This window comes from Tauraco erythrolophus, chromosome 25 (genome assembly GCF_009769465.1).
Source record: "Tauraco erythrolophus isolate bTauEry1 chromosome 25, bTauEry1.pri, whole genome shotgun sequence".
In the NCBI taxonomy this organism is placed as follows: domain Eukaryota; kingdom Metazoa; phylum Chordata; class Aves; order Musophagiformes; family Musophagidae; genus Tauraco; species Tauraco erythrolophus.
In genome coordinates, this window is record NC_141489.1 from 1460074 (window position 1) to 1474086 (window position 14013).

Below are 14013 nucleotides of genomic sequence, written 5' to 3' on the forward strand. Positions count from 1 at the left end.
TCTCGCGAGAGGGTGGGAGCGCAGCCGCGGCCGGAGCGGGGGATGGCGGCGGCGGCCGCCGCCGTGTGAGGGCGGCGCGCAGCGGCCCCGCCGCGGCTCCCTCCTCCGCTGCCGGCCCGCCGCGGGCCGCCCCTCCGCGCCCGCAGCATGAAGGCGGCGCCGGGCGGCGCCGAGGGTGAGTGCCGCCGGGAGGGCGCGGCTGGCGGCGCCGTGAGGAGACCCCTGCCGCCGGCCCTGTGAGGGGACGGCGGGTCGCTGAGGCGGTGGTCGGCGCGGTTCGGTGTCGGGCTGGGGCTGAGGTGTCTCCCCAGAAGGCGGACCCGGAGCTGCGGCCGGTGGCACCGTGGCGGGCTGTCTCCGGTGCCGGGGCTCGCTCCCCCGGCCGGGCCTCTGCGGGGCGGTTCCGTTTTTGAAGAAAATAAAGGCGAATGTTCTCGTGAGGCTCCAACTTTGCTGAAATCCGGGCTGGAGGGGATTGTGCCAACGTGCATAAATCTCTGAAGGGAGCGCGGCTCGTCCCGGCGTGGCCCGGAGGCCGCGGGCTGACCGGCGGGAGGCTTTGCCTGAGCATCGCGGAACGGTTGTTCACCCTGAGGGTGCCCCAGCACAGCCACAGGGTGCCCAGAGCGGTGGTGGGGTCGCCGTCCTTGGAGGGCTCCAAAATCCCTATGGACACGGCCCTGGACAACCTGTCATAGGTGGCCCTGCTGGGGCGGGGGGCTTGGAGCGGGAGACCTCCACGGGTCCCTCTCACCCTCAGCTGGTTCTAACGTAGAGAGGTATAAAGTGTCTGAAAGGGGCAAACGTTTGGTTTTTTTGGATTAATGGGGTCAGCATTGTGTCATTTTTTGGATTTGATGGGGTCAGGATTGGGTCTATGGACTGTACGTGCATCAATAATGAAAAAAGCCCCCTCACCCTTGAAATTTTGCAGGTGAGGGTTGCATGGCGTGGCTGTTAAAATGTCATAGGCATCCGTTTGCCTTGGACCCACCAGTGCCAGTGGCAGGGTTTGTTTTGGCAGGGATGTCTGCTGGTTTTTTTTTGACAAACGTGACCGCAGAAAAGCTGTCTCGTAGCAAAAGGAGACAAAAAGGCCGAGTTACAGAACGCCCGAAACCCGCGTTCTTTTTGTGCTTGTGTCTGACTGGATAGCGGGGAAAAAATGAACCATTTAATCTGGGAACTTTTTAAGCTGAACTGTGGTTTTTTGCTTAGTCACCGATCGTGTATTGCTCCTTTTCTCTCGTAGGGAGTTATTATTCCTAACAGTGGGACTTTTTAAAGTACACAGAAACAAGCTTGTAGAGCCACACATAGTAAGTAGAATGGAGTCTGTGGGATATGAGAGGTGTTTTGTAAAGGCCAAGTAGGTTGGTAGAGATCCATGACCCCCCCGGTCATCTGCTGCTTCGTTATCACGGTGTACGGAGCCGTGCCCCGGCTCTGGAACAGCACCGAGGAGATGCCAGCCCTCAGGTTTCAAGTGTCTGACCAGAGAATTGGTGACAGCTGGCAGTCGGACCGATTTCGTTGAGGTTTTTGGTGATGGAAGGGTCTGTGGAGATCTTTACAAGAAGTTGGAGAGTTGGGAGAGAGAAGAGCGAAGGGGGACCCAGGAGATGAAGCTTGACCTCGCTTCTTTAACGCAACGTTCTCAATGCTTCCCATTTCCTATCCCAGGGAAGGTTCATCTCCTGACCCTGCTGTTATATATTCAAATAGTGCCCCGAAATGCACTCCTGTCATGCCAGAACTTCACCCGGTGGGGCCGTGTCATTCAGAGTCCGCCCAGAACAGGAGCTTGGCGTAGGCATTTTGTGTGGTCCTTTAGGTTTTGATAAATTGTGATTTATCCTAAACATTTACTTAACCCTAAAGTCGCAGGGATAAATCAGCAGTAAGTTTTTTGAAGTCATGTTTAGCTTAAAGGTTGAAAGTGTTTTCGTTACAGCTGTCAGGCTGTTCTAATTGTAAAACTGCCAATATTTTGTTTTCTTTTCTGATTTTTGCCCTGTGGTTTGTTTTACAGAAACGGAGAAGCTGAATAAGATGAGTACTCTCTTAGAAAGACTTCATGCAAAGTACAACCAAACCAGACCTTGGACAGAAACCATGAAGTTGGTCCGTCAAGTCATGGTGAGAATTGTCGGAATCTGAAGTTTCTTTACTAATAATTTTGCTGTTGGATTGTTAGATCTCTTCAAAGTGCTTTCCCTTTTGTTCGAGCCTTGATTTCCTCCTGGGCCAGAGTGGTTCAGGCGTGCCAGTTCTTGTGCCCCGCGGTGTGCAGGGGAGGGAGTGGTGTCCGTACCCTTTCTGTCTGGTGTGCCTTTGCCTTCCCTAAGGACAGCCTCCCCCTCTGCAGCCTAGTTGGCATGGGGCAGCTGTCAGCTCAGCACCAGGAAAAGGGTCAAACTTGTGGATTATCCAGTGCTGAGAAGCCCAGACCATCCTGGCACTTGCTGTTTCAGGATGTTGTATCTTGTAAGCCAGTTTGCTCGCTGTTCGGTGATATTTGAGACTTGGTGCTGGCTTAGTCAAACATGGGTTTGAAATATTGGTCTCTAGATGGAGGGAAGGAGGAGCAGGAGGGAGCTACATCAAAGGCTTCTGCTTGTGTTGTGGTGTTAAGTTTGCCTGTCTCGTTATTTCTCTGTTGTCTCTCATATAACGCTCAGCTTATACCTGTTTAGAAGTTGCTACAGTCTGTTCTTCCAGATCAGCAACTTGCTTAAAAGAAAATAATTCAATCCCAGACCTGCCTTTGTCACCTGCTTCCAAAATGGGTACTGTTCTACAGGAATCAAAATGAGGATGTAATTATGGAGTGAAATCTAACCTGCTTTTCATTACCTAAATAAACCTCACTTGACTGATCAAAAGTTGCAATAATTCCCTCTTACTGAGTGATAACACAAAAAGGACCGTTTTCTTCTTTTTCCTGACTAAGGAAAAGCGAGTTGTGATGAACTCTGGGGGGCACCAACATCTGGTGAGCTGCTTGGAGACTTTGCAGAAGGCACTGAAAGGTTGGTACATTCTGCGCACGCGCTTCACAGGCTGCTGAACGGCGATGTGCTACGGAAATACTCCACACCATAAAAGCAAGCAGGGTTGTTGCTAGCACGTTTCACCCTGTTCCTAGTGCTCACCTTTACATAAGCACGCTTATCTCAGTGCCAGTCAGGACCAGTCAAGATTGCCTGTGTTACTTTTGTTGTAAATGCCCATACCCGAATTCCACTTGTGGAAGAAAATCCGCTCTCTCTTTGCAGTTCTGAGAACATTTGTTTTTTTCTACACAAATTGTTCTGCCTGTGTTTTGAGTGCAGATAACGTATGTAGTTGCATATACGAAGGTGTGAGCAGACATGGGAGGGGATAACTAGTTGAGATTGGTTTTAATGCTGATGTCTTACTCCTGGGGAACTGGGGAATCATGTCACTAAGCCTCGTTTTTTGCTCTCTCCATCTAGTGTCTTCTCTGCCCGCCATGACAGACCGCTTAGAGTCTATAGCTAGACAAAACGGGTAGGTCTCCTTTATTTTGTGGCAGAGGCTTTTCCTGTTTACCCGTACGCATGGTAACCTCGCTGCTGGTTTGATTGGGTTTTGTGTGCATCTCACAGCAGTTTTGTTTTGGTTTGTGTGTCAGCCTTGGATCCCACCTTAGTGCCAACGGCACCGAATGTTACATCACTTCAGACATGTTCTACGTGGAAGTCCAGTTAGATCCTACAGGGCTGCTGTGTGACGTCAAGGTGGCTCACCATGGAGAAAACCCCGTGGTACGTATCGCTGACAGAGATGAGGGTAACACCTTTGTGATTTTGGAGCTGCCATTTTGGCTCCCTTTTGTGTGAGCAGAGGAAGCAGATTACATTTAATGTTCTGCCCGACCTGGCGTTACACCTTTGCTGCTTGTTCTCATGGAAAGTCAAAGCCTCCGTGGAGTGGTCCTTCTTGTGGGTTAGTCTGATAGATGTATGTGTGCAAGGAGCGTTTCACTGATGCTCTCGCTTTTGCTCTGGGTGGTTTTATAACTGGCAAAATTATTTGAGGAAGTTATTGCTGTGTTTCTGAGAATTTCATTCCTGGAGGAAGGATAGGGAAATTTATCTTACAAAACTTGGGTTTGTAAATGGAAAATACTAAAATGTGGAATGCTGAAAGAAAATGGCTTTACATGTGCCTTCTGCACGTGCATCAGTTTGAACTTGCTATTTACATTGGCCTAGCCACTCTTCTGAAAACAGATCATTTTTGATATCTCTCTATTGGGTTGTAGGTTTTCAACCTAGGGGCTTCACAATTTTGAAAATTTATTTCAATCAGTCATTTAAGAGGAAGTAGTATGGCTTGAATTTGGCCTGGAGGGGGCTGACAAACACAACCAGAATCAGAGCAATGTGTAGCTGTGGGTGTTGTGTTGCTTCTCATGAAAAGCTGATGCTCAGAAATGTTACTGTCCTAATATTTTACAGTTGCTGTGCTGCACAAAGACTGAAATTGCTGCATTTGACATTGATATCGTTGTATGTTCTTTCCTTTTCAGAGTTGTTCAGAATTGGTGCAACATCTGAGGTGAGCAACGAGAGTTGTTTGTTGCGTTTTCTGACGGGCTTCTCTTTGCAGTATTGATCCGATGCGATTTTATGTCCGGAAACTCAGAATGTTTCTAACTGTTCCTTCCCCACAAAGTCTCTCTACTTCTCCAGGGGATTTTCTGGCTTTGGTTCAGATATTTCCCATTCTGACTGCTGTGCATGACGTCTTGGAAGCCACAGCACAACATTCATCAGCGTCATTAAAGCTGGATCATTTAAAGAACACGTTTTGTAGCTTTCATGTAGCACGAGTCTTTTCTTGAGCAACTTGTGTCTGTAATAATAGAACTTTTCAAAACAAAACTTCATCTGTTACGAGTTTGAATACGTGTTAACTTTTTCTCCCTCTTCCTTTCAGAGAGAAAAATTTTGATGAGTTTTCTAAGCATCTGAGGGGACTTGTGAACCTGTATAAGTTGCCAGGAGACAAGTAAGTTTAGAATATATTTATTTACATCCACATGTATAAGGTTAAACAAATCTACAAGCCTTTAGTTCTGTGCTTAAATGTTGATTATGTGTGATCCTGCTGACTTCATCACCATGGCTTGCATGTGCACCCAGTGGGTAGGGAGGATTTAGTGTGAAGTGGGAATGCAGAGTGAAAAGTTGGTTCTAAATGCCCAACCTGACGGCAGGTGCTGCAGCTTGTCCGCCAGCAGTTCTGCAAGTTGGGTTTCGTTGCACAGTTCCTTTCAATTTTTCTTATGTTGTTTTGTGCTTTTTTCCCCCCAGCAAACTTAAAACTAAAATGTACTTAGCGCTGCAGTCCTTAGAGTTGGATCTCTCAAAAATGGCAGGGATGTATTGGTAAGGACATTTGTGTGGTTTGTTGATTTTTGTTGTTAGTTTGTTCTTACTTCATCATGCTGCACTACGTTGACTGATTCCGATCATGCCAAGTGTTGTGTGTCCAGGAGGAGTCCCATCAGTGCCAGTACAGCCTGCCCTTGTTGCTAATAATGCACCACTGAGGCTGTAGAGGCCTGTGCTAGCAGGAGAATGGTGTATATCTAGAGAGAGAGAAAAATTGCTTAGAGCTTTGTGACCACCACTTTTTTTAACTGCAGAATTCAATTGAAAGAAAGTCTGGAAGGTGACAAGTTCCTAAATAGATGAGTTAGTGGTAACATGTTTTGCAGTAAAAAGTTGAGAAATGTTTGACCATCTTTCCCTGCTGTAGGTTCAGTGGATAAACCATCCATGCTGTAGAGAGTAAAGTAGCTTTTGTTCTGCCTGTAACAGTGTGAAGTTTAAGATCACTAGCTCTGTGTGACCGAGAAGTGTGTGTATTGAGCTAAAATCTTAGACTGCCACCAGCGTGTGAATTTTGGCTTCAAGCATGACTCTGGCTTGTTGCAGACCTGTGATTGCCTCTCTTGCAGGCAAGCCACCAATGCAAATCCCCTCGACAAGATTCTTCATGGCAGTGTTGGCTATCTCACCCCCAGGAGTGGAGGTATCTTTGATTAACACTTTTAAAAGAAGAAAATAAAAATTACTTTCTTCAGAATCCCATTTATGGACACCAGTTTGACATTAACCGATGGCAGTAGTGGAAGATGCTAATCCAACTAAAAGAGGGACAGGGTGGTTGAGTATTAAGTCCTCCATGATCCAGAAAGCCAGCTTCTCTTGACAGAGCCACACATGGTGATTTTGTGGCAGGTGGCCATGTCTGTGTCTCTGTTGACAGCAGAGGACAGCCCTTTCGAGGTGCCCTCGCAGCTCTGCACCGCGCTGTGTTACAGTGCAAGTACTGTGTGGTTACAGGGCTTGGCAATGCTGGGGTTAACCTGTCTCATCAAGGCGCCTGGTCACCAGCTTCTCTCCCACAGGTCTCCTGATGAATCTCAAGTATTATGTCTCGCCCTACGATTTATTCGAAGATGGCACTGGAGCTGCTGTTATTTTGCACGAGAACAATGGTAGGTCGGCTTTAGGCGCTGGCATGAGCTGCTGCTGCTTGGAGGAGAGAAGGAAGCAAAATTCCAACAGTCCAGCCCCCCTCTGCTGTGCCCCGTGAGACAGGAAAATCAAGCTGACTTGGAGAGAACGTGGGTTGGATAAGCCCATGTGCAAATGCTGGTTCAGTTGACCATCTTCTTGAACCTGGTGGCTGTTCTGGAGTTTGAACTGGACAGCCACCAGGGGTGGTGGGGCGGCAGTCTGCAGGCAGAGCCTCTCTCCTTAGGGTGGATTTCATTGTTAACATGGCATTTGTTTTATTGTGGGAATACTCATGTACGTGGACATCTGTCTCTGGCCAAAATGGCAAAACCAAGCACCGATTAAAATTGAGGCTGGTCTCAGGAAAGAAGAGGGTGAAATTGTCCAAAATCGTTACTTGTTTTGCTTTGTAAAGAGCACACGACAAACTTGCAGATGTATTTGGAATATATTTTAAGAATTACGCGGTCGATCTGCCTTGCAAGAGAAAAACAGAGCGTTAGGTACCGTAACGAGTTCGGCCGTGGTTCGTTTAGTGATAAAGGTGAACGCTGAAAACTGTGTGTTGTGGAGAAAGTGAGGTGTTTCCACCATAGTGATATTTAATTCACAAAGCTTGCATTGTTTGTTTTTTCCTTACCTCCTCTTGCAGTTCCTCGATGTTTGGGAATGAACGTGTCAGTAACAGTCGAGGGAACCATGGCTATGTACAAACTTCCGATTGCGCCGCTGATTATGGGCTCTCACCCCGTCGACAGCAAAGGGTAAGCAAAGGACACGCCTGCCAGGCCTTTCTCGGCGTCCCTGCTTACAGGCAGACTCAACACTCAGTCCTCTGTTGGAGTCGGAGTGGGGAGATGACTGCATGATGTCATAGCATTATATAAAGCACTTACGTGCTGTCTTTAAGCCAAGAAATACGTATTTCAGGCGTGCCACGTGCTTTTGAGGAACGTCTTAATGTTTAAGGACGTTAACAACCGGCTTGTGTTTGAGCAAACGGTAGGGTGGGTGTCTGGTGTTCAGAGCAGAAGCCAGAGTCGTGCCCTGCATCTAATAACATCTTGTATTAACTCCATATTCCAGAACTCCGTCGTTCTCGTCGATCACCAGTGCCAACAGCGTGGACTTACCAGCTTGTTTCTTCCTGAAATTCCCGCGTCCTATTCCAGTATCTCAAGCTTTCATTCAGAAACTTCAGGGCTGCACAGGTGGGTTGCAGATCTGTCAGGCAGATACTCCCTAGGTTTTCATTAATCAACTGCTGCTGATTTTTACCGTGTGCCACAGAAGCTGCTCAAGGGTTTGTGCTGTTTCCAGTACAACCTGGGTAGGTTTCCTTTACTGGATGGTAACGCCGTCTCTTTCTGGCGCCCCGGTGATGTCGTTCTGTGCCGTCGTGTTCCCTCAGGGATTCCGTTGTTCGACACGCCGCCAACGTTTGTACCCTTGTACGAACTGATCACACAGTTTGAATTGTCCAAGGAGGCGGATCCTCTTCCTTTAAACCACAACATGCGCTTCTATGCAGTAAGTACGTTGTTACAACTGGGATGTTGTCCTTATAGGGGAGCAGTTCGGGGTGTTTCCTGTGTCTTTCGAGTAGGATAAAGGAACATTTATTCGTAGACAAAACCTATACAATCCAAGCATTAGAATTCAGATATAGACGTGACCGCAGTAATTAGGAAAATTAGATAATGAAAAATCCATTGCTGTTGAAGTGTAGCTGCAGGAATGACAGCAGAGATGTGGGACTGAGCCTTCCCGTGTTCTACCCCTTCCTCTCGTTCGGACTCTAACGTGTGGCTGAATGAATCACATCGCTTTGGGAGAAGTCCTTGTTCTTAAATTTGTGAATGGAGGATTTCTCTTTTCCTCGGAAGGGGTGCCACGCCATGTCTAACTGTTTTAGTGAGGACAGTGAGTACTGTTCAGCAGTACTACTCCTGAGGAGCTGAAATTGTGTTTTCCTTGTTCAGATTGGAAGGAAAGTGTCTTCATTATTTGTCATTTTCAGCCAGAAAGGTGGCTTGGCATCAGTTGGATCTGGGGCCTGCCCTTTCCTTCCTAGATGTCTGTTATTGCCTTGTACCCAGCAGTAGTTGGAGTAAAGCAGAAATTGTTTGTCAGGCTCTTCCAGGACAGCAGCACTGTTACTTTCTGAACAAAGATGCTCCTCTCCCAGATGGAAGAAGCCTTCAAGGAACTCTGATTAGTAAAATCGCCTTCCAGCACCCTGGCCGCGTTCCTCTCATCCTCAGTTTGATCAGACATCAGGTGGCGTACAACACCCTGATCGGCAGCTGTGTCAAGCGAACAGTTTTAAAAGAAGGTGAGTGCCACACCAGGCGGGATATAGTGTCTCGATCATTTTCCCAGATGTAGGAATAAGCAATGAGGCCTGTGCTGCTTTCCTTTTTCCTTTTCTTCTGTATGGGGTATTGAGCTGGTGCCTCTGGTTCATCTCCTGTGTTCCCTAATTTAACAGTTCCCTTGTCTTTCAGATTCTCCTGGGATCCTGCAGTTTGAAGTTTGTCCTCTCTCTGACTCCTGTTTTAGTGTGTCCTTTCAGCATCCCGTGAATGACTCCCTGGTGTGTGGTAAGTGGACTCAGGAAAAGCATCAGTGTGTTTATGGGGAGGATGGCAGGGTTTTCTTCCACTGTAACCAGGATTTTGATCTCTTCCCAATGTTTTCTCTCTCTTAGTGGTAATGGATGTGCAAGACTCTACTCACGTGAACTGTAAGCTGTACAAAGGGCTCTCCGATGCTCTGATCTGTACCGATGATTTCATAGCCAAAGTTGTTCAAAGGTAAGCTGGACTTTTTTGTGCCACCGTGCACTCCAAATCATATGGATGGACTCTTGTATCTCTCTCATCCTTATCCTAGCGCTTTCGGAGCCGTTCTGTCTGTGGGTGAGTTTTGGGAGTGGTTTTTTGGAAGAGCGGAGAGCTTGGAGCCCTCTTGAAAATTCCTTTCCAGACACTGAACTGTAGCTACTCATGTTTGGGTGCATGCCGCAGGTGCCTGCCTGTTTGTGCCTTCTCCTGTAGTTGGTTGCTTTCTAACTCTTGTAAAATGTGGAAGAGCTCCCCTGCATTTACACAGGTTTTAATTGACACCTTTTATCGAGGTTCCTCCACTCCAGCCACCATTCAGAACACTGCAGAACGTTAACAGGGCACAGTACAGACTTTTTGAGTGAGAATAGCTATTTTTTTTTCTTTCAGGATGTTATAGCCTTGTCGTCCTTGAGTAGAATGTGGCATTATCATGGATTTTTACAGGGTTGCAGGAAATTAGGTTTGCCAAGCTTAAACAAAAGTGTTTTCTGGCAGAACCAGAGTAACAACCTAGATCGCATCCTGTGCTTCAACTGCAAGATCATGATCTGTCACCTATGAGTTATTAGAGTTAATTGATTGATTAATTCTCCCTTTGTGATTGCAAGGCAGCACATAAAGGCACAGTTGTCTCGTGGCTGGATAAGCATGATGGGATAAGTGTAAATATGAGCAGAACAGGAGGGCATTTACGGTGCCTGGACCTGTTGCTCTCTTGTGCCCAAGAGCCTTACTGCTTGCTTTACGTCTGACAAAGTTGTTAAAACATCTTCGGTGACCGTTGCTGTAGGACAGTGACACGCGTGCTGAACCCTTGGTCTTGTGTCTTGCAGATGTATGTCCATTCCTGTCACCATGAGAGCAATTCGTAGAAAAGCAGAAACGATTCAAGCAGACACACCAGCCTTGTCCCTCATTGCAGAGACAGTAGAAGATATGGTGAAGAAAAACCTTCCCCCAACCAGCAGCCCAGGGTATGGCATGACCACAGGCAGCAACCCAATGAGTGGTACCACTACCCCAACAAACACTTTTCCTGGGGGGCCCATCACTACTTTGTTTAACATGAGCATAAGCATGAAAGAGAGGCATGACTCAGTGGGCCATGGGGAGGACTTCAGCAAAGTGTCTCAGAACCCTATTCTCACTAGTTTGTTGCAGATCACAGGGAATGTGGGGTCTACCATTGGCTCAAGTCCAACCCCACCCCACCACACACCACCACCAGTATCCTCACCAGCAAGCAACACCAAGAACCACCCCATGCTCATGAACCTTCTTAAAGAGAATCCCCCTCAGGATTTCTCCACTCTCTATGGGAGCAGCCCTCTCGAAAGGCAGAACTCTTCCTCTGGCTCCCCTAGAATGGAAATGGGCCCTGGGGGGAATAAGCAAAAGAAAAAAAAATCCCGCATGCCGGCCGACAAGCCCAAGCATCAGACTGAGGATGATTTCCAGAGGGAGCTCTTTTCAATGGATGTTGACTCCCAGAATCCCATTTTTGATGTCAACATGACTGCAGATACCCTGGACACCCCTCATATTACTCCAGCCCCCAGCCAGTGCAGCACTCCTCCTACTACATACCCACAGCCTATACCTCACCCGCAGCCCAGTATTCAGAGAATGGTTCGACTCTCCAGTTCGGACAGCATCGGAGCCGATGTTACTGATATCCTTTCGGATATAGCAGAGGAGGCTTCCAAGCTTCCCACCACTAATGAGGACTGCCCGCCCATTGGTACTCCAGTAAGAGACTCTTCTAGTTCAGGACATTCACAAAGTGCCCTCTTTGACCCCGATGTTTTTCAGACGAACAATAGTGAGAACCCGTACACGGATCCGGCAGACCTGATAGCAGACGCTGCTGTGAGCCCCAACAGCGATTCTTCAAACCATTTTTTCCCAGACGGAGTAGATTTCAATCCCGACTTGCTGAACAGTCAGAGTCAGAGTGGCTTTGGGGAGGAGTACTTTGATGAGAGCAGTCAGAGTGGAGACACTGACGATTTCAAGGGCTACGCGTCCCAGGCTCTAACTACTTTGGGGGTGCAAGTCTTGGGGGCTGACGGGGGGGAAAATAAATTTAAGGGGAGCAATCAGTCTGACACGGTAGATTTTAGTATTATTGCAGCTGCAAGCAAAGCGCTGGGGTCCTCTGACATCATGGAGCATCACAGTGGAGGTCAGAGCCCTTTACTGAATGCAGGGGATTTGGGAAAAGAAAAGTCTCAGAAACGGGCAAAGGAAGGCAATGGCTCTGGAGGTAACATGGCAGGTCCCGGCGTTGACGGGAAGCCGGGGAAGCGCAGCCGAACGCCGTCCAGCGATGGTAAAAGTAAAGAGAAACTTCCAAAGCGGAAGAAGCAGGAGACAGATGGGAAATCTCCATCTCACAGTTCATCCAACAGGCCTTTCACCCCGCCAGCAAGCACAGGTGGGTCCAAATCTCCTGGGAGTTCAGGCAGGTCTCAGACTCCTCCCGGTGTAGCTACTCCTCCTATTCCAAAAATAACCATTCAGATCCCAAAAGGAACAGTGACTGTTGGCAAACCGTCTTCACATGGCCAGTATACAAGTAGTGGCTCTGTCACCTCCTCCAGCAGCAAAAGCCATCATAGCCATTCTTCCTCCTCCTCCTCTTCTTCCTCCTCTTCAACCTCAGGCAAGATTAAAAGCAAATCAGAAGGGTCTTCTGGCTCAAAAATGAGCAGCAGCCTCTACTCAAGCCAAGGTGGCTCAAGTTCAGGTCAGTCCAAAAGCTCAGCTCAGTCTGTGGGAAAGCCTGGATCCTCCCCTATCACCAAACATGGCCTCAGCAGCGGTTCTGGAAGTACCAAAATGAAACCTCAAGGAAAGCCATCGTCACTTATGAACCCTTCCATGAGCAAACCAAACATCTCTCCATCTCATTCTAGACCCTCGGGCGGTTCTGACAAGCTTGCTTCTCCCATGAAACCTGTCCCCGGTACTCCCCCATCATCTAAAGCAAAGTCACCTATCAGTTCAGGCTCCGGAGGCTCCCATATGTCCGGGACTAGCTCAAGCTCGAGTATGAAATCCTCTTCAGGAATGGGATCCTCTGGGTCTATGTCACAGAAACCACCTCCTTCATCAAATTCTTCGACCTCATCGTCCTCTTCCTTTTCATCTAGTGGTTCTTCCATGTCTTCGTCTCAAAACCAGCATGGAAGTTCCAAAGGCAAGTCTCCAAGCAGAAACAAGAAGCCATCTCTGACTGCCGTCATCGACAAACTGAAACATGGGGTTGTCACTAGCGGGCCTGGTGGAGATGACCCAATGGATGGACAAATGGGGCCAAGTTCCAATTCCTCAAGCCATACTATGTCCTCCAAACACAATATGTCTGGAGGTGAGTTCCAGGGCAAACGTGAGAAGAGTGACAAAGAGAAATCTAAAGTATCTGTTTCTGGAGGATCTGTTGACTCTTCCAAGAAGACGTCAGATTCCAAAAACGTCGGAAGCACCGGAGTGGCCAAAATTATCATCAGCAAACATGATGGTGGTTCCCCTAGCATTAAAGCCAAAGTAACCTTGCAGAAACCTGGGGAAGGAGGTGGGGACAGCCTAAGGCCTCAGATGGCTTCTTCCAAAAGCTACGGGTCGCCTCTCATCAGCGGATCTACTCCGAAACACGAGCGCTGCTCCCCCAGCCACAGCAAGTCACCGGCGTACACTCCCCAGAACATAGACAGCGAGAGCGAGTCGGGCTCTTCCATAGCGGAGAAATCCTACCAGAACAGCCCCAGCTCTGACGATGGCATCAGGCCTTTGCCTGAATATAGCTCAGAAAAACACAAGAAGCACAAAAAAGAGAAGAAAAAAGTGAAAGACAAAGACCGGGACAGAGATCGGGATCGAGATAAAGACAGAGACAAGAAGAAATCTCACGGCATGAAGCCGGAGAGCTGGTCCAAGTCCCCGATCTCCGCTGAGCAGTCTCTCTCCATGACGAGCAGCGCTATCCTTTCGGCCGAGCGACCGTCCCGGGCCAGCCCGGAGTTCCTGATCGGGGAAGAAGACGACGATCTCATGGATGTTGCTCTAATTGGCAATTAATTTTCTCAGTGTCTTTGAAAGACGCGCTGTACGCCGGACCTGCGGGTTCTGGAGGTGGAAAAGCAGGAACCATTCACTGGGAACCTGCCGCGCGGACTCTTACAGGGTGTGTTTGAAGAGGAAAAAAAAGGTGTTTCCAAGGATCTCCAAAGTGTGAACAGAAAGCGTGAGTGCCAGCAGCTCCTTGGGCAAGCCGGGCTCCTGACGGTGGCCTTCATCCTGCGGGCGCTTCCACTCATCCTCAGTTTATGAGTATTAACAGCCCCGTTGGAGTCGATGGGTGCAGAGCTAAGTGTGGGCCCCCAGACTGGTGCGAAGGGAAACACGGGCTGTTCTGGGAGAGTCCGAGTTCCTCTGCCCCTCTTCCCATTCGGAATAAGTTGCTTTTGTTTTTAGGAAGTCTTAAACTAATTATTTTAGGGTGTGGTTTAGGGCTGGGTTTTATTCTTTCTGAAAGGGTGGTTGGAAGAAAAAGAAAAAGGTTTTATTTGATTTTTGGGGGCGTTTCTTCGCTCGGTGCCTGA

General features: G+C 48.3%; 1 protein-coding gene across 1 annotated transcript; it reads left to right on the forward strand.

Moving 5' to 3' along the window:
* The first annotated feature begins 147 nt into the window (after positions 1–147).
* Positions 148–13767, forward strand: MED1 (mediator complex subunit 1). Its single transcript, XM_086626561.1, has 17 exons — positions 148–175; positions 2033–2139; positions 2954–3032; positions 3480–3534; positions 3659–3791; positions 4559–4587; positions 4969–5040; positions 5346–5420; positions 5996–6069; positions 6449–6538; positions 7213–7324; positions 7647–7771; positions 7972–8090; positions 8694–8895; positions 9068–9163; positions 9271–9376; positions 10243–13767. The coding sequence occupies exons 1-17, from the start codon at positions 148–150 to the stop codon at positions 13487–13489; spliced, it is 4749 nt and encodes a 1582-aa protein (XP_086482687.1). The 3' UTR covers positions 13490–13767.
* Positions 13768–14013: the final 246 nt, after the last annotated feature.